The following is a 19,772-nucleotide window of genomic DNA, read 5'->3' as shown; positions in this document are numbered from 1 at the left end:
ATACCAAAATTTGTTACATAATACATGCTGTTGGTAGACCTAGTCTTAATTCTTTAGAACTCTGCTTGCAACTAGAAAATTCATGTGTAAAACTGTAAATAGGTAGTTCTAACATTTTAATGAATATAAGTAACATAAGTACATAACAATTAACAACCCATTTCAATATTTCATTAGCTTATTTTAACATCTAGTATTCTAGTTGAAAATATCCCACTATTAAACAAATATTCAAAAAATAATACATTTTACAACCAGCTTTTAAATAGTTCTAATAGAGTAAAAAATCCCTGCTCAAAAGAAAAAACTCAAAAATTGGTACTTATCATAAAGTTTTTCTTAATAGAAAACGTCTATTTGAAATTCTGAAATAAAAATTACCTATACTTAAAATGTGTAAAAGATAGGTATTAGCTTTTAGGAGTGAACATTATCATTTCCAGTTAATTTATTATTAGTACCTATTTATTCGTACACATATAATGATGTAAATTTTATATTACCTATATTGTTTACATTGTAATAACACCGCAATAATGTTAATTTAAAATTTAAAATCAAGTAACCTATTCAGAGTCCAGTAGTTATTTTAAACATATTTTTGTCTTTTAAAGTAAGTAATAAGTAATAACAAATTATTACTTTATATTTGTTAGTAATCAGTTGCAATTATCATCACAATGAAACCCAGTTTGATTTATTTTAATTTTAGAACAACTTAACTCCATAAGTATTATCGAGCCATCAAAAATAGTTGCCATAAAATATATAAACATATACTTAAGTCATACAACGGTTGTGAATTGTAATTACAAAAAGACTCAATTTGTAATTATTTACTGTTTAAAAATAAAAATAGCCAGTATAGGTACTACCTTTAATTATAAATAGGTACTAATAGGTATTTAAAATATACAAATCAATGGTGATTTTACTCCGCTTAAGGCCTTAAGACTTGGTAAATTGCTTTTAATAGGTAAATATTAAATAATTATAATTTATAGTAATTATTATCAGTAAATATTTAAGTTATAGAATATAACCATAATAAAAAGGTACCCCTTATACAGTAATATAATAAATATGTTCTATTAGTATTCTCAAAGAAATAATTATCATTTATTGTGTCATAGTACGAATTCGCTTCCCCCCCTTTGAAGTTTTGTCAAGTTTTGCTTCAATTTTCATAATTTTGATGGCTGATTGTGGACCGTAGCTGGTTACCATTGACAAACATGATACACTGCTACTAAAGACACTAAAAAAATATACAAGTTTTAATTAATATAAATAACTTAGGCAACAGATTTTTGACTAAATTTATTAATTATATTTATTATTTATAAATTAAGACTTATGTCATTGTTGATTTCAAAAAGCTATAATCCCATCAGCATTTAAAGATTATAATTTGTTTTTAATTTTTAGTAGCCTCTACATCTACCTAAAATTAAGTGTCATCGGAATAATTTTTCTAAAATAAAAAATAATTTTGTCAACATCAAAATTGTACAATATTTATATGATTGATAACCATTATTTTATCTGAAGACAATATTTGTACACTAAATATTGAAATTAACAATTGTTTAAATACATACACAATATGTGTATAAAAATTTAAAAAAAAAAAGTGGGCAAGTGGGTATCGCTCTGCTGTACTTATAGTAGAGATGGTGAGTAGGTCACTGGTCGTGTGGATGTGTCAAATTTGAATGCAATGACGGGTATCATTGTATACGAAAAACGATTCTGAACGGAGATGATTTGTCAGTCAATGATAATTAGTTGGATATATTATATTATTATTACTTATATTTAAAGTGTAATATGTCGTTATTTTACGCGATTTCGTAAAAAATTAAATTTCATACGCTCATAAAATATTTTCTATATTGACGCTGGAATTTTTATTTACAATTACTTAAAGGAAAACTTATTGGATGTTTGAACCTTAAGTATAAATCACAAAAATTTTATAAATTTTCAACTTCAAAATTCCTTGCAAATTGTTGTGATTTTGATATTTTTCGTAAACATTTGAATTTTAAATGCTTATAAACAAAAATTATGAATAACGATTTTTGATTTTTTTTTACTACGATAAGTGCAACTTATAATAAACCTTGTATTAAATTTTAAAGATTTTTTGGAAAGCCAAATTTTTTTTATCGGCATTTCAAGAAAAAAAACTTTAAAAAGTCGAAAATTTCAATTGTCTATAAGTAGCTTAAAAAAAGTCAAAAATATTTTGAAAATTTAATCATAAATAGATAACGTTAATATAAACATTTGGTGAAAATTTCAAGTATTTACAATGATTCTTTTTTGAGTTACAGCAAAATCAAAATATCGATTTTGTCGAAAAGTGGTTATGCGTAAAAATTTTCATTTTTCGTTATTTTTTCAGGGTTTTTCCCGACGCATTTAAAAACTACTACTTTAAATTACTAACTAGATGAATTTTCCTTTTCAAAGAGGGGCTGAAGTCGAAAATCGAAGGTTTATTACTACTCCAAAACGTAATGACAGACACAAAAAAAAAAACACACATCATTGTAAAATCAATACATTCATCACTCCGTTCAGAATCTAAAACATTTCAATAGAAAAAAAAAATATAATAATAATATTATATTATAATAAGATTTTACTGAACATTTCTAAGTTTCTTAATACATTTTAAAATAATTTTAATACTGAATACTAGTTAGGTACAGTGGTATCACTTTAGTTTTTATTAGCTTCATATAGGTACCTGAAAATATAATTTTCATAATATAAAAGCTACAACAGACAATATGTAAATAATGATAGTAATTGATTGATATATTTTTTATAATTTCCTAATACTTACTTTTCATGTCTCACTTTAAAAAGTAAAGGCTATTTTGGACTACCACTAAAAATTAATAAAATAATATACAGTTTTCTCATTAAAAAAAATGTATATTTATTATAAATATATAATAATTATGAGTTTGACATTGACGTGTACAAAACATGTTATTTAGTATTAATTTTTACTATCTTAACACATTTTATTTTATAATAAACAGTTTATGATTTTTTAATTTTTTAACCAACCAATGGGGAAATTTTTGATAACTAACAAAGTAATATTAGTGAAAATATCAACTGTAATACACAAATTCATGAGATTTCCAACAAGTGTATCATTTAATACATTATAGCAGTGGTTCTCAAACTGTGGTACGCGAAATACTTTGTGGTGGTACGCGGAGGGCCGTTTTTGGATAATAAACCCATTCAATTATTTAATTCATATCTTATTTTACAAAACTAATAAACAAAAAATAATTATACTGCAGTTGTAGTATTTTACTGATTTATTATTTAAAATAAATGTATTTAACTATACAATTTGGAATTTGGATCGTTCTATTTTTAATCATTAGTGGTACGCGACTAATTGATAATATACTTAAGTGGTACGTAAAAATAAGTTTGAGAACTGCTGCATTATAGTATTTAAATAAACGTATAAAAACAAAATTGTCAATTTGAATTTATTGTTTATTCCTCATATGATTCAATAAGATTCATGTGTGGAAATTTTCTATTTACTTTATTACAAATTTATAATACGTAATAAGTAGAGATAGAATGTTGATGACATCAGGCGTTTAGCCAGGAATTTCAAAGGGGAGGGGGGGTGTTATTCAAAAGTAATTGACAAAATGCACATACACCACCCCTGGTTACGTGACTGGATGACATGCATTTTTCCAAATGCAATCTTAGTTAAAAATTAATTTCATGCTCTCTCAATTCAGAATATACTAATTTTATTTTTATTTTTAACATAATTTTTATTTCTATTTTCCATATTATAGGTCAATTTTGGTAGTTTTTATACAATGTAGAGGCACTTTACTCGAATTTTTAGATTTTAAAGAAAATTTGTTAAAAAACAATAATTGTATTCTTATAATTGGTAGGTTTTTGTAGTAACAAGTGTTATTAATTAAGTTAACTGATTTTTTTTTTTTTATATCTTACTTTTTAACAACTTCATAGGTTAGGTTAGATCATTTTCTATATTTATTAGGGCATTAAAGCATTTGTTTGGGGTAATTTTTTAAGCTTTTTTAGGTCATCAACATCATATCTCTATAACCTATTCAAAATGAGATCATTACCCGACAGCGACCAGTTTTCATCGGGTGGTGGTCAGACAATATCTGTTTGTTAACCCCACCGAGTTAATTATCTGTACGCCTACTGGGTACAGCGGTTTCCAAATTTTTACGACCACGGCACCCTTGAGAAATAGTTTGTGTTTTGAGGAACCCCCCTTTTTTTCAATTTTTTAAAATATAAATAATCCAAATATAATATAAAATAATTTTTTCAATAATCACAAATATATGGAGGGACTCACATTGGGAAACGTTGGTGTAGTAAAGCCATGCCTATGCACACAACTCAACCATCGGCAATGATCTCATTTTGAATAAACTTAAGTAATAAGTTATCTCCTTAATTCTAGTGGAAAACATGCTTAGTATTCATAAGTATAATTTAATTTAAAAATGCGCAGTTCAAAATATTGAGGTATTAGTTAATGTGCACAGTTGATAATTGTAAAAAAAGGATTTAAACATTTAAATATTTTATGTTAACATTAAAACAGTTGACTTTTAGTATTGATAACTTATATGTTACTAGTAAATAACTAATTATTAATTATACTTAAAATTATAACAGTGGGTTACTCAAGTAGTTGTTGCATTTACATAGACACCACACTGTATAATAATATTAAAATTAATTATTGCGTTTTCATACAAATGCAATTAGCAAAAATTAATGTTACCATAAAAAATTAAAAAAAAAAAATCACACAATTGTCAAAAAGAAATTAATATTACTGATACTTGGTAAATATTTACAGATTTCGAATTAATAAACGTACATAATATTTGCTTATACATAAGTGTATTGGATACCACTATTTAAATAATAAAAATAAATTTATTATATAATATGTCATTTATTATTATAATTATTTTGCTGGCTTACAACAATTGAAAAATCAATTGTCAAAATTCTACAATATATTTTATTACTATAAGAGTATTCTTCTTCTTTATTAAAAATACAGGCTAAAAATCATCTACCGGCGGGCTGTTAATGAAATACATTTTATACTAGTTTTTAATAATACAATGTATTGAACTGTTGTAAAAAATTATTATAATATAACTCAAAAAAAAAAAACAAAAATAAAAATTTATCATAAATAAAAATAAATCACGGTCTCTTATAAATCATGTGTAACAAATAAAACTATAAGTCTTGTTAATAATATCTGAGTCAAATAATTTGTATTGATGTGGGAAATTTGATAAAAATATAAAATAATATGTATAATAATGCATTTACAACATTAACAGTCCAACAGTATTACTACACTCGTAGTATTTCCAACGACTTATTATAACAAATGGCGATCCAGTCTGGTTGAGTAGCACCCCATTGAATTTGATTGATTTCACCTTCTGCAGCTGTATATGCTAGAATTGGATCTTCTATAGCCCTAGGCATTTGTTGGATATCCCAAATAAGGGCTTGGTGATCATCACCTAAATACAAAATAGTGATCATGATTCATCCATAAAATAATGGAACATATAACAATATATAATTATACATACCAGCAGTGCATATATGGCAAGATGAATGTGGAGCCCATGCGATTCCATTAACACATGCTCTATGATTGTTTAATCTAGCAACAGGTGTACAAGGCACTCTGACATCCAATATAATAACCTTTGGATAAAAAAATTCATAATGAATAAACAAAAAAATAAAATAGATAATTGTGTACTGCTTTGCTGTACATAAAGTGTCAAGTGGTTTACTATTAAGGGTGTGTTAAATGTGTATGATAGGTAAAGTGTATTAATTCATGATATATTTTACATCTTATATATTTATACCATATTATTATATTATCGTCATTAACTTTTGAGTCAATATCTAAAATTAATTTATATATTTTTTAAATTGAATTCCATATAATTAATAATATTCTTAAAAGAGTTTTATTATTATTTAAATAATTATATTGGATTTGTGTAAAATTTTCCATTTTTCCTTAATTTTTTGTTTGTTTATCCTGATAATTCAGAAAAATCCTGGGAACTTTTTACTTGTGACCACTCAAATTACTAATTAGGTTCACTTTTTCTACCAAAAAAGTTGATGAAATTGAAAATCTAAGCATTTTTACTACCTCGATACATGTCCCCAGATACAAAAACAAGTATGCATGATTGTAAAATCAATACATTCCTCACTCCGCTCAGAATCTAATAAATATTATTTACTTCGCATGCGTCCATAGCAACTGTAGCAAGATAATTTGGGTCTTGTTTGTTCCACGCAAGCCTCAGTAGTGGAGAGTGTTGAGGATCTTCATAAATTATAGTTGAATGTTCCAAATGCCGTAGATCAAACATCCTAACTGAACCATCAGCTCCTGTAATAAAATAAATAAGGTTTTAGATAGTAATAATAAATACAATTAAATTATGTGTTTTCATACCAACTGAAGCAAACATATCACGGCCACCTCCAGCACGACTAAAGGCTATATCATATACTTCTTTGTCATGAGCAATAAGTTGAGTCTTAACATGCCCCGCAACAGAATTAATTCGTCCAACAATCTAAGAATTTATTAAAAACATTAGCAATTTAATATGAAATCATTTTTACCAACTAAATATTGTTAATAAAATTACCTGAGTTGTTTCAAGACCCCAAATTGTACATGTAGTATCTATACTTGATGTACCAATTAAGTTTGGATCAACTTCATTCCAGTCAAATGATGTCAATGGAGCACAAAAGTCTGAATTCTTGTTCTAATAACATTAGGAAATAAGTAATATTAAAATATTACATTTACAAAAATACAGAATTAATACATTTTTTATATTTTTATTTCATTTAGAACCTTAATTAAAATGTATCATAGAAAAATTAAAACATTAAGAACGAGTAATGGAACAAATAATTTTTTAAGTTAGAATACCCACATTATTAAGAATGCATTCCAATCTTGTTTCTGGTTCACCTGCTCTCCAAATTCGTAAATAATCACCACTTGTAGCTAATAAGTCTGGAAATACTCCTTTCTAAAGTGTAAAAAAAGTATGATAAGAAACTTATCAATAACAATAAAAAAAATAAATAACATCCATGGTACAATCATAGACCTTACACTAATAAACGGTACATGGTAGTAGTTTCGGCGTCCATATGTGAGGGCGCTGAACAAGGTAGTACATGTACACTGCACATGCGCACAAGAACCATGGGATTGTACAATCATTGTAACCGTGCGTCTTATCAATACTCACACCGCGTACTATCAAAGTTAGGAAAGACCGCACCACCCACCCGCATCCACTCTGGATGTCACGTCTATTAGTATAAGGTCTATGGGTACAATACACAACACATACACTATCAGGAATCCACATAATTTTTGTTGTTGGATACGGATGATCAAATGTGCTCTTGGGACTGAATTCTGAAACTTCTTCGTCTAATGACACAATTTGTACTTTGTTATTGTATTCCTCTACAAAGCTCCCAATAGCCAGACTAAAAGAAAATAAATAAATAAAAACTTATATTAAACAAATACATAGTTATTGGCTAATGTCTGATTATTACCGAAATCGTTTGTCAGGTCGTACAGACCAGTTCATACTGTACAGTGGCCATGGCGCCTCGTGCTTGTAAATTTCTTTACGCTTAGGTGTAGAGCCGTGGACTGCCATTTTGAATATAATCAATTATCCACAAAAAATGTATGCAATAATATAGATACACACCTAAAAACATGATGTTTTTAAATTAATGAGAAGAATAATTTTAATAGCTAGAGTGGGATATTTTTGTAAAAATTTGGTCAAAATTTTAATGTATTTAAAAATAAAATATTATTAATAGACAATACTATATTATTATCTACGGACGTAATCTTAGAGCAATAACTATTTTTATTTTTAAAGTGCCACCATTTTATTAAGTATTAATACTACAGGTATTTTTACTATTCTATATCTGTAGAAAGGACTAAACTACGTTAGTTCCAATATTGTAGAAGTAGTTATTCATTCTAATAAATATACGATATATAGATGCTTGAATAATGTTGGCTAAAATCATTAGAGAAATTATGTGAATCCTCAACAGGTGTTAACAAGTCATAGAAATATCATGCCTGGAAAATAGCACTTAAAAAAACTATTAGAAGCACCAACACTAATTACTTCACTACCAACTGGATTTTTGTGGAATTGTAAATAGTATATTAACTAAATTGTAAAATATTTTTTTATTTATTATATTCATATTTTTAAATAGGTATATACAGTGGTCGCCATTCATTGGGCTCACGGTTAATCGACTCATTCGCCTATTAGATGCAAAATGGCTGATACTGATTTGCACATTACTAACACACAGCAAAAAATACTTATTTAATTTCTAATTAAACAGAATTTTACATAGTAGCTTAAATCTCAATAAGTATTTTTAAGTAAACAACTATTTTAATTATTTTTTAGTAGTCATTCTTGACTCTTTCGGTTTATGGATTCAAATGGTCTAGTCCCAATGTAAGTCTAATAAGCAGCGACCACTGTATATTGTTATGCATAAAAATAATAATAATGCTCACAGTGATTGTTAGATGTTAAATTATCTAACTGCCGATATATTATTGTAGATCACAAATCTGAGCAAAAACACATTTCACCGCACATCCGAATAGCACCCACATAAATTATCTACCGGTTAAATTGTAAACATGAACATTTTGTTTGTATTTCTTTTTAGTCTTTTAATTATTTTTCTTTGTCATGATTATTTTTAATTTGTATGAAGTCATTCTTTACAATAAGCACAATAGATGAAGGGATACATAAGAGGGCTTGGTTGGTTTGATTGAAGAAACTGTTCAATGACAGGCCTTCGTGGGTCTTTAAATTATGAAGAAAAAAAATATAATATCTATTAAAAACTATATAGAAAAGATGAACACAAATTGTCTTGGATGTTTATTAAAATTTATATTTAAGTAGTTTTTATTTGTAGACACATATTGTAACTTGTAAGTAATGAATTTATTTTTGTTAAACAAAAAACTATAGGAGAACAGACACTACCTATAGATTCTCGTTTACAGTTTATTGAAACATCAGTTGCGACAGAAAGAAAACAACATTATTGATAATATTATGTAATAAACGGCAATCTGCTGTTTCAAACGTCACATTCTTACTACTCTGCATGGTCAAATATGACTTACAAATTGAAATCGTATCCGTTTTTTTACGCGAAAACACCGTACCGTGCGACGATGCGGCGTTATGCACTGTAACGCGCGGAGACATCCCGCGAGAGAAACAACATCGACTATTAGTCATTATCATAGTACGAGACTTGGAAGAGCCGACGAAGAAAACGAAAAACGTCGGGACACTCAACCGCCGACCATGTTTACCTACAGCTGCTGTGCTGTTCGCTGACTCCGCTTCAGACGCAGTTGGTGCTCAATGCCGGCCAGGTGTCCGTCGTCCGCCGTGATGCATGGCGCGCGTTATCGGTACCTACTCACCGTCGGCGACTCGGCGTTCGCATGTCGTGTGTACTCGCGGCCAAGAACCGGCGACCGTGTTCGCGGGTGTCGGTGCGCGGGCGGCCGTCGGAGTACCCGTAACCGGTTGGCGGCGCGCGACGTTCGGTGCTGTTTTTTTGTCGGCCGATCTAGCCGGTGGTGTCCGTCGTCCGTCGCGCCGAGAGACGCTGCGTTTCACTGATAACCGAAGCGGACACAACAGTCGCGGTTCGGTGGACGGTCGGGCGGAAGTGACGGAGCGGCGGTGGGGATGGAAGTGGCGGTGGCGGTGGCGGACGGTGGCGGCGGCGTCGTCGTCGAAATACCGACTGTAATAAATTGAGTAATAAATGTTACCTATTGTTACACGGGTACGCGGCGGCGGTGGGGAAAACGAATGGAAAAAAAAAGAATAATGGCGGAAACGAGGACCGCCGACAGATAAGTAAACAAATATTGTATTGTAATATAATAGCGACGATAGTAGTAAGTTGTTGATAATATGAAAAAAAAATAATATGATATTGGAAACGTAAACAAACGCTATGGTGGCGGCAGCTGGTCAGGCGGAGGCGGTTCGGTGTGCGCCGTGCGGCTTTTGTCGCGTTTTTGGAGGCAATAGTCGTCTCCGGCGGTGGAGAGCGGTGGAGGTGTTTGGCTCGCTATCGATTATCGACCGTCGGCGGCGAGGCGCGCGCCCGCGCACTGCGATTGCGTATTCCCGCGATCGTTCAGCGAGCCGACCGGGTAAAACATCAGGACCGAAACGCGGATTTTACCACAGAATAAGATCCATCATCCATGACTACTACCTATTACTTATTCTCCGATTTTACCTGTACGTTTCAGTCGATGTTAGTGCCAAACGCTACACTGCCATCGCTATACTCGTGGAGCCGGATGGGCAGATTAGTTTTAAATGTGCCTCTGTTCGTTTTAATGAATTATTCAATTATTATTGTAATATTATATGTTTTTAATACATGACGAAAATATGTACCATTTAGTTTCGGCAATAATGGGCAATGGCATAGTATTGCTATTTTTATTGACAGCTGATTAATTTTGTACAAAATAAATAGCACTATAGTAGTATAGTAGGTATATAAGTATTTGTTACTGTAAACAAGAATCTTTAGATAATTAAATAATATATTATAATATTTATCTTTTTATATTTACCTATATAATATGGCCGTGGCTGGTAGTTGCCAGTTGGCTGTTTAATGTTCATACAAATAATAATAATTAAACTAATAAGAAGTTATTATAATAGTAATAAGTTTCCTTTTATGGCTGTTAAAAAAAAATACATTGAAATATTGAATAATATTATGTTGAAGACATTAATGACATTGTTACGAAAACTATATACTTTTTTAAATTTTATATTTTAATATTCTAAATAATACTATACAAAGAATAATTGTATACTTTTGATTGGACATTTTACCGGTTAGACTCTAGTACAAAAAAACACAATAATATGCACATTGCACACATAAATATTAATTAATAAATTCATTAAAATTAATAATACCCAAATTGAATTTACTAAATGACCCCTATCAAGTAAATTAAAAAAAATTTTAGAAAATTGTTTGTTGACTATCTTCTTAGATTAAACATTATGTGTAATTTCGTTGGATATGATCTAAGACTATCTTAATTCAAACTAATTTAATTAAATGCCTGCTGTTGATAAGAAAAATATTAGCTGAGGCCTGGGAAAAAAAGAATTTATGAATGGACTTCTTAGAGTTATGGAACTCACAATAAAATTGCACACTTAATGCTGTCATTCATTATTCATATTATGTCTATACTCTATAAAATATAACCAATTGTACTTTATACTTTTTCTCTGTAAATATTAACTTCATTCATATAAACATTGTCCTAAAATAGTAATATATTAACTCTACTTCAACGGTTCTGGGTTCTCAACCTGGGGGATGCGCCCCTCTAGAAAAGCATGACAACATTTCAAAGGAGCCGTGAAAATTTAAAAAAAACATGAATCGTTATTTTTGATTATTTATAATTAGTCGTTACGTTATTAAGTTTATTATTATTTATTATTAGTTATTAGTTTATTACATTATTTTTCATTTATTTCATTAATCTAACAACCAATATTAGAGTGCTACGTGTTTTGATCTTCATAAACATTATAATAATATATGTATAATAAAATAATTTTTAATTGTAATACAATTTAAGTATAATGAATAATATGAAGTAATAATAAAAGTTTATCAGTAAAGTTGTAATTTTTATTTTTTTCTTAGAACCTATAATATTTAATGGAAAAAATATCTAGTCCCAACAGTTTTCATATTATTAGAGTATTAATCATTTAGACAGGGTTTACAGTATTATAAATATAAATTAATTATTTTGGTAAATATTGAGTATAATGATATGCTGACATATCACAATTGTATTAATTATTTAATTATATAGCTTAATCATATTCTCGAACACACGACCTCGACATCGAAAGCTCTCCGGAGATCAGGAGGTAGGTAATAGCGTTAATTTGAAATTGATATCTAGTAGGTGGTTTTATCAGCACTTTTAAGTGTAGGGAATAATCCCCCAGACCTAGACCCATCCTCTAAAGGCTTGTGACCTTATTAATAATTACCGTTTACCACTTTTACCCTTTTAAAATTATTTTTAATTTTACATTTCTTCTATTTCTATTTTTACGTTATTACTTATTACATGAGTAAATTTAGATATAATACTAATCTCTGGTTACCTTGGTAAAAAAATGTTTTTTAAATCAAAATAAAAAAAATATTTTTTTTTACAATATTTTTGTATGGTGGAAAATGTTTATAAATTTGTTTAAGAAGAAACCAATTATAAAAAATTCTTCTGAATCGTCATACACGAGTAACTTCAGTGATGGAGTATCGGGGGGTAAGGTAATAAAAAAGTCTCGGGATGCGGTCGTTCAGGATGCTGAGTCATTGTGGGATTGCAGAGACCGAATTTTGTTGAGTGTGCGAAAGATAAAGACCAAAGATCAAGTCGAGAAGGAAGTCGAGAAAGATAAAGTTAATAAGCAACTTGAAGAAGCACCTATAATCGTCGAGGGTATGTAATATTCGTAAGTTTTCACGTATCTGTCTATATAATATATTTTCTATATAACTCATTTACTTTTGAAAATAATATAGTCTTATGGACAAAACTATTAGTTTCACTGCCTATACATAGCAAAAGCTTGAATCATGATACACTATTATACTATCCAAAGGTCGATTAAATATAAAATGTTCATATTATATTATAATAAGTATTTAACATAAAATAAAAAAATAGTGGGCAAGTGAGTATTGCTCTGCTGTACAGAAGAGATGGAGAGTAGATCATTATAATGGATGTGTTAAATTTGAATGCAATGACAGGTATCATTGAAAGTATACGAAAAACAATTCTAACCGAAGTTGATTTATCAGTCTAGGATAATTAGTAGGATATACTATATTATTACTTGTACCTATATTTAAATTGTAATATTTTACGCGATTTCGTAAAAAATTAAATTTCATACGCTTATAAAATGTTTTCTATATTGACGCTAGAATTTTTTTTACAGTTACTTGAAGGAAAACTTATGGATAACGTTGTATTGGGATTTTTAATCTTAGGTATAAATCACAGAAATGTTACGAATTTTCTACTTCAGAATTCCTTGCAAATTTCCGCGATTTTGACATATTTCGTAATCATTTGAACTTTAAATGCTTTTAAATAAAAATTGTGAGTAACGATTTTTTATTTTTTTTTTTTAATAGGTACGATAATTATAATTTATAATAAAGCTTATATTAAATTTTAAAGATATTTTGGGTTGTCAAATTGTTTTATAAGTATTTCAAAAAAAAACTTAGAAAAATCGAAAATTTAAATTGTCTATATATATATAGCTTGAAAAAAGTCAAAATATTTTAAAAATTTAATCGTAATTAGATAACGCTTATATAAACATTTGGTGAAAATTTCAAGTATTTACAATGATTCGTTTTCGAGTTACAGCAAAATAAAATTTAATTTTGTCAAAAACTGATTAAATGTAAAAATTCCTGTTTTTCCTGACGTTTTGAAAACTATTGTAAATTTTTTGCCCCCCAAAGTACCAACTAGATTGATTTTCCTTTTCAAAGAGAGGCTGAAGTCAAAAATCAAAACGTTATTTCTACTCCAAAACGTTATGACAAACACAAAAAAAATATGCATATCATTGTAAAATCAATACATTCCTCACTCCGTTCAGAATCAAAAAAAATATATAAATCCTTTTTTTTCAAAAAATTTAAATGTTGAATACTTTCATAAGTATAATTAGTTAATTTAAGATTTTAAGTGTGAATACTATAGAGTATCGATGTATTTATGATTTTTGAACACACAACTTTTGTATAGTACAAAAACATTTTCAAAACGACACAATTAATTGCATTTTTTTTTGCGGGTTTTTGAGTAGGTTTATCATACATTTTAAAAGCTAGTGTATTATGTCTGTTCTAAAAAGACATTTAAAATATTAAATTTCAATGGAAGTTAAATGTCGAAGGTATGTACTGACAAGAATAAATTAGAATATATTGTAGACTACTAAACTGAAAGTAGTCATAATCAGTAGTATTTAATTAACTAAACTTATTATTACGTATAAATATATAATACAGAGTCATTGCAGAATTTCAGACTGACATCACAACAGCGAACCTAAAGGTTAATGTTTCAAGTCAGACAAACGATCAATCAATGGGCCTGGTGGTTACGTTTAAGTCAACGACTGATAAGAGTCAACAGACGAGCACCGAAAAATGCATAAAACGCGTTGCAAAAAAGACCATACTTCCGGTATGTATGGTTTATTAATTTAAGCATAAAATTTTGACTTAGGTATATACTAGGTACATGTACTTATAATATCTACACATCAATTATCAATATATCGTAATAAATAATTAAAGTTAAAATAAAATTATGAAAAATAATTATTTTGGATACCCAATCCGTTTATTTTTTATTTAGAACTCGAAATTTTAATGTAAAATTAAAATCTGGTAATAATTTATTATAATTTTTTTATTTATGTACACAATATCGTTGGTTAACCATATGATCAGCCTGTGATTAAACCTCAGAATATTAAATGGGATGAAAGTTGTACACCAATGAAAGAATATACCACATATAACTCTATAATTCACAAGCTGTGTCAACTGAAAACGAGTAATATGACATTTCCAAGACATGTCGTGAATAGGATACTCTCGCCGGTAAGCAAATTGGTATATGTAATATACGCGTGGTCTTTAAATGTCATAAGACAGCGGTGAATAAGAATGTACTTTATGTTAATGTCCATGACTGTATAGTGTATACTGTATACCTATTATTGGTGACTTACATAATAAATTTGTATTCTATTGTATATAAAAAAATAGTATTAAAAACAGGTGATTATTTAATCATTACTGCCTTTTGGTAAATTTAACACTACTACTGAACTGTATACAATATACTTTGGAGGAAGTGAAACTCATTTTGTCGGAAGTTTCTACACCTTTGATTGGGATTATAGTTGGTTGCTTATTGAGATTGTCTAGTTAAAAGTCGTATAATGTGCAAATCTATTTTGTAATATTAATTCCTATGATAACTTAGCACTCTAAAGCATGTTTGGTGTTATTTTATGGCCTTGTGCAAATCATAAAACGTAAAGTAGAATGCTATGAATAGTAGAAATGAGTACTTGGTAATTATAGTTACAACAGGTGTAAATCGGACCTGGGCAATCCATTCGTGGCGTATTGGAGCGACGTCAGTTTAAGTGGATCTCAGATTGAGTGCTATTCGCTTCAGACATAATTTGCTCGTGCGGAAGTCTGTCATTAATTTACTTGATTGGGCAACTGCAATTTTTATTGCAAGTCTACTATTTTTTTTTTGTCAAAAAGTTGTAAGTCAAGTGTGGGTGTCTAGTCATTAGTCATAATCGGTATGTATCCGATAAGGGATACGGAAATTGTGTGCTTGGGATTAAGTGTACATCATGATACCTATATGGAGCCCCTTACATTTTGGATTACCTACACAATTACACGTGCACGTGAAACCATTACACTTGTGTAAATATGTCTTCTAAATGGTGTCTTATAGCAGGTTTACATATAGGTACCTAGTTCACTAGTGTTGAATCCTGAAATAATTTTAATAATAAATCACTAGTGTTCTATATCTATTATCTAATACATAAATGTGGGTACTACATTTCTACATAATCAAATAAATAAATATTTTTTTTACAATTTAAATATTAATAATTATACAATACAATTTTACTTGTTTATTTAATGTTTTCTTTATTATTTAAAAATTGGTACTTTACAATGTTATTCAAATATTAAAAAAAATATTCGTTTTTTTTATGATATGTTATAGAGATAACAGAGCTACAACGCCTACAATACATTTTGGTATTTTATCCCAAAATGTGACATATTTGGTTACAAAATCATGATATATTTGAGTACTATTTTTCTAATATATAACTTTATTATATTATAAGATATATTGATATTTCTAGTCTGTAAAAGTAGAAAAGAAAATGTAGGTATTGTATTGATTATAAAAATCGACTTATCTATAATGTACTAGGTACCTTATAGTAGGAATATTTTTACCGGCTCCGAAACGTTCGACTAGGTTTTTGGGTTGTTACGAAGCATATATGCCATATCCAACTCAGACAAATTGGTGTTCTTAGATTATTTTTAAAGTTTTTTTGAATTATATAAAAATATATATAAAACAAAATAATATGTGTATATATTTATACGTATATACGTACAAATATTAACAAGAAGTTGCATAAAATTATTGATTCATTTAATAGTTCACTAAAGTCAAAGTTCAATAATTGGTCACTAATCAATCATGTTTACAAGACTCATGTAAATATGTAATAATGTTAGCAAATAATAAAATAAGTTTTAAAAATTAAATATAATTATTAATTATATATATAATATTAACTATAGGCAATTGACTTAAAATGTGACTGAAAAAGATTTAAAAATGAAATGAACTTAAATAAATACAACTTACAAGGTTTAGGTTTTATTGGTTTTAATAATAATTGGGTAATTAATAACTATTAATGTTTTGTTTTTGATATGAAATAAGAATACCTAGATAAGATATTTTTTTTAAGTTGCTTATAAATTGCTGTATAAATTTTCATTAACTGACAAGGCTAAAGTTAAGCTAACAGTAGAAATTAAAAATAAATCATCAAATACCTTCCAATTTTATTCTTATAATTAAATTACTTTAGTCTCTCCTTTATTTTCGTTCGTAGATGGTGGTATTAATCTCTCATCTCTGTATACTTAACATGATTTTGAAGAAAATTTAGGTACGACTTCCAATTTACGCATGTGTCTTTTTCTAAGTACTTTTTCCATACTATTTTCATGATAAAATGTTTAAGACATAAAATTGTATAACAAAATGGTTAATAAACCACACGGACAGTTATATTGTTGCAACAGCGCGTGCCATTGTCATCCGTATTATGAGAACATGGTGCCTGTACACAAAATCGTGTACGCCGTGACGATGCTCGCCAGTCTGGTACTCAAGACGCGTCAATGGTTGGAAAAATGCCTACAATATACCGATCATTCAACTGTCACACAAAGATCCGAAATCGAATTTAGGTGAAAAAATATGTTATATAATAAAAATACCTTTCGATTTAAATATATTGTTGTGATTATAAATATATACGTAATTCAATATCTTGCTTGTATTATATAATTAATTATATACGTATATATACATATTATGTATTGTTATTATTTGGTATGCATTTATTTCTTTTCTTTATTGAATATAAATAATTCCAATGCGATTATTTCACTTTAAAGAAATACCTAAATACCTAACGATCATCTCTTTTATTTAGTTTATTTCTTATGTAATTAATGTGTTATCTTTGAGAATGTTTATTAATATTTGTTTACTTTGCTATACTACAGTCTCAATTTCGAACTTAAATAATATCTGATTTGGTGAAAATGTAAGTACTCTATAGTATCCATTCATTATCAATAAGTCTGTAGATACCCTCCGTATTCAGTTTTAAAAAAAATACCATTGTCAATTGACGATATGAAGATATTCATGAGATTATTCAATATAATGGTAATTAGGTTAGATAACAGATATACACAATTTTGCTGTTTAATTAGGGTGAATAAATATTAAGATATGTCTTAAACTTATTATACTTACCAAATTTTTTTTTAATATTATTAACCTTGGTAAACAAAAAAAAATCAGATGACAATTAAGTTTTTGCATTTTAAAAGAGTTAACAAAATTATCCTCCACTAAAAATTCAATATTCGTGAATACGCCACTAACGATTGAGAACCTATTACCCTTGAATTGGATTTCAGACTGTATGCCGCCGCTGCCGAGACGAAGTATCTGGCCGGTGAACTGACATTTTTAGGAATTGTCGTAAATCATACCACCGGTACGGCGGATCAGGTCGAAATGCTCATTGACGTCTATGATGTGTGTTTTAGACGTTTCAAAAAGATAATGAAATGTGTGCGTTGGATTGAAATGCTGCGGAGCGAAGGAAAACATGATAACGATGGCCGAGGTAGTCTTGTCTTTCCATGACGGATCAAAATAATTGATTTATTCAAATATAATATTGCAAGATGATAAAGTGTAAATTAGTCTAAAGGGTTTTAATTATTTTTTATTATATTATCTATAAGAATAAAATGACCAACATTAAATATTTTAAATGTTTTTTTAAAATTAACTAGTCAACCTATTATAAATGTATAACATAAGCCTTTCTAAGTTAAATACATATTTGTTCCCATATTCTCTAAATGCATTATTATTTATTTTATAGTTATTTATTTGTATTATCAAATTATCAATAGTAATTTCAAATAGTTGGTAAAATCCATAATATAGTAAAGTAAATAAATTAGTAAGTACAAAATTGACGCGCTATTACAATAAACATACAAATGAATTGTGAGTGAATTATATTTTATTTTAGTTACAAATTATTAAAATTAAGCTTTTTTTATTTTTGTTATTTATTTGGCACGTGGTATATCATTTTGAAAGTACCTACTTGCAGCCCAATAATTATTTTTTTTATTATAATTACAGTTTTTAATATAAATATAATCTAAATATAGAAGGTATATATATAACTATATAAGGCATTATATTCATTTAAAATAATTTAGATTGTACCTACTCAGAAACTTAAAAATAGGATTATAAGATTGTTAACAAGAAGAGTGTTTAAAAAATACAAATAAATCTATCGATAATAACAATAATACATTTTTACTACACCGTGTAAAATAATGTATGAACAAAAAAAGACACATAAATACGAGTGTATACCGATTATTTAGCAACTTGTATTCAACTCTTCATATTACTGTGGAAACGCATTTAGAGGACGCCATATCTGCATGTGTTGTCTTTCTCTTACTAACGTACATGTACCTACATCATAACAAATTTTCGTTTAGCAGAATACATTTTGTGATGTTAGCCTTAATATAAAAGTAAATTTACCTATTATCAAATTTAAAGGTAAGAATATTATCTAGACAATGACATATTATGCTTTTATTGTTATTATTATTTTAAAGTGAATTATAGTTATGTAAAATATTACAACTTTAAAATGTTCATAACTCACTTCCACATAATAATATAAATAAAAATATATGTCATTGTCTAGATAATATTCTTACCTTTAAATTTGATAATAGGTAAATTTACTCTAATATTTACGCTAACGCCACAAAATGTATTTTGCTGAACTAAAATTTGTTATGATGTACATGTACGTTAGTAAGACAGAGACACCCGCATGTGTTGTCTTCTTAATAACAATAAGACCTTATTCAAAATTAATTTTTTTTTAAACGTTTGTAGCCAAAATCTACCTATTTTCTAACATAGCATTACATTTTGTATACTTAATAAATAATAATTAATATAAAACATTGATGAA

General features: G+C 28.2%; 3 protein-coding genes across 5 annotated transcripts; 2 read left to right on the top strand and 1 right to left on the bottom strand.

Annotated features, from left to right (window-relative positions):
* Positions 1 to 3,321: 3,321 nt before the first annotated feature.
* Positions 3,322 to 10,261, bottom strand: LOC132924336 (DDB1- and CUL4-associated factor 7). 3 transcript variants are annotated; one of them, XM_060988569.1, is made up of 9 exons: positions 9,554 to 10,261; positions 7,717 to 7,877; positions 7,503 to 7,644; positions 7,074 to 7,172; positions 6,777 to 6,899; positions 6,578 to 6,701; positions 6,360 to 6,511; positions 5,682 to 5,799; positions 3,322 to 5,609 (listed from the first exon to the last, which is right to left on the bottom strand). In XM_060988569.1, the coding sequence occupies exons 2-9, from the start codon at positions 7,821 to 7,823 to the stop codon at positions 5,434 to 5,436; spliced, it is 1,041 nt and encodes a 346-aa protein (XP_060844552.1). In that variant the 5' UTR covers positions 7,824 to 7,877; positions 9,554 to 10,261; the 3' UTR covers positions 3,322 to 5,433. The 3 variants fall into 3 exon arrangements, with proteins under 3 accessions (XP_060844552.1, XP_060844553.1, XP_060844555.1); XM_060988570.1 differs by having other exon boundaries at positions 9,558 to 10,261; XM_060988572.1 differs by lacking the exon at positions 9,554 to 10,261 and adding an exon at positions 9,359 to 9,530.
* A 2,241-nt stretch (positions 10,262 to 12,502) lies between these two features.
* On the top strand, positions 12,503 to 15,165 carry LOC132927649 (uncharacterized). The gene is made up of 3 exons (XM_060992229.1): positions 12,503 to 12,775; positions 14,385 to 14,551; positions 14,821 to 15,165. The coding sequence occupies exons 1-3, from the start codon at positions 12,508 to 12,510 to the stop codon at positions 15,031 to 15,033; spliced, it is 648 nt and encodes a 215-aa protein (XP_060848212.1). The 5' UTR covers positions 12,503 to 12,507; the 3' UTR covers positions 15,034 to 15,165.
* Positions 15,166 to 16,977: 1,812 nt separating this feature from the next.
* On the top strand, positions 16,978 to 18,543 carry LOC132928068 (uncharacterized). The gene is made up of 2 exons (XM_060992630.1): positions 16,978 to 17,418; positions 18,163 to 18,543. Exons 1-2 carry the CDS (start codon positions 17,210 to 17,212, stop codon positions 18,392 to 18,394), a joined length of 441 nt encoding a protein of 146 aa, XP_060848613.1. The 5' UTR covers positions 16,978 to 17,209; the 3' UTR covers positions 18,395 to 18,543.
* Positions 18,544 to 19,772: the final 1,229 nt, after the last annotated feature.

The sequence above is a fragment of the Rhopalosiphum padi genome, chromosome 3 (genome assembly GCF_020882245.1).
Source record: "Rhopalosiphum padi isolate XX-2018 chromosome 3, ASM2088224v1, whole genome shotgun sequence".
NCBI lineage: Eukaryota > Metazoa > Arthropoda > Insecta > Hemiptera > Aphididae > Rhopalosiphum > Rhopalosiphum padi.
Note: the sequence above shows the minus strand (reverse complement) of the source record. Positions and strands in the feature narration are given on the sequence as shown.

Coding starts and splice junctions, on each gene's coding strand:
- LOC132924336 (XM_060988569.1), bottom strand. CDS start 7,823: ATGGCAGTCCACGGCTCTACACCTAAGCGTAAAGAAATTTACAAGCAC. Junction 5,800..6,359: donor TTGCTATGGACGCATGCGAA/GTAAATAATATT, acceptor TTTTATCCAAAG/GTTATTATATTGGATGTCAG. Junction 5,610..5,681: donor TTGCCATATATGCACTGCTG/GTATGTATAATT, acceptor TTTTGTATTTAG/GTGATGATCACCAAGCCCTT.
- LOC132927649 (XM_060992229.1), top strand. CDS start 12,508: ATGTTTATAAATTTGTTTAAGAAGAAACCAATTATAAAAAATTCTTCT. Junction 12,776..14,384: donor AGCACCTATAATCGTCGAGG/GTATGTAATATT, acceptor GAGTCATTGCAG/AATTTCAGACTGACATCACA. Junction 14,552..14,820: donor CAAAAAAGACCATACTTCCG/GTATGTATGGTT, acceptor CCATATGATCAG/CCTGTGATTAAACCTCAGAA.
- LOC132928068 (XM_060992630.1), top strand. CDS start 17,210: ATGGTTAATAAACCACACGGACAGTTATATTGTTGCAACAGCGCGTGC. Junction 17,419..18,162: donor AGATCCGAAATCGAATTTAG/GTGAAAAAATAT, acceptor ATTGGATTTCAG/ACTGTATGCCGCCGCTGCCG.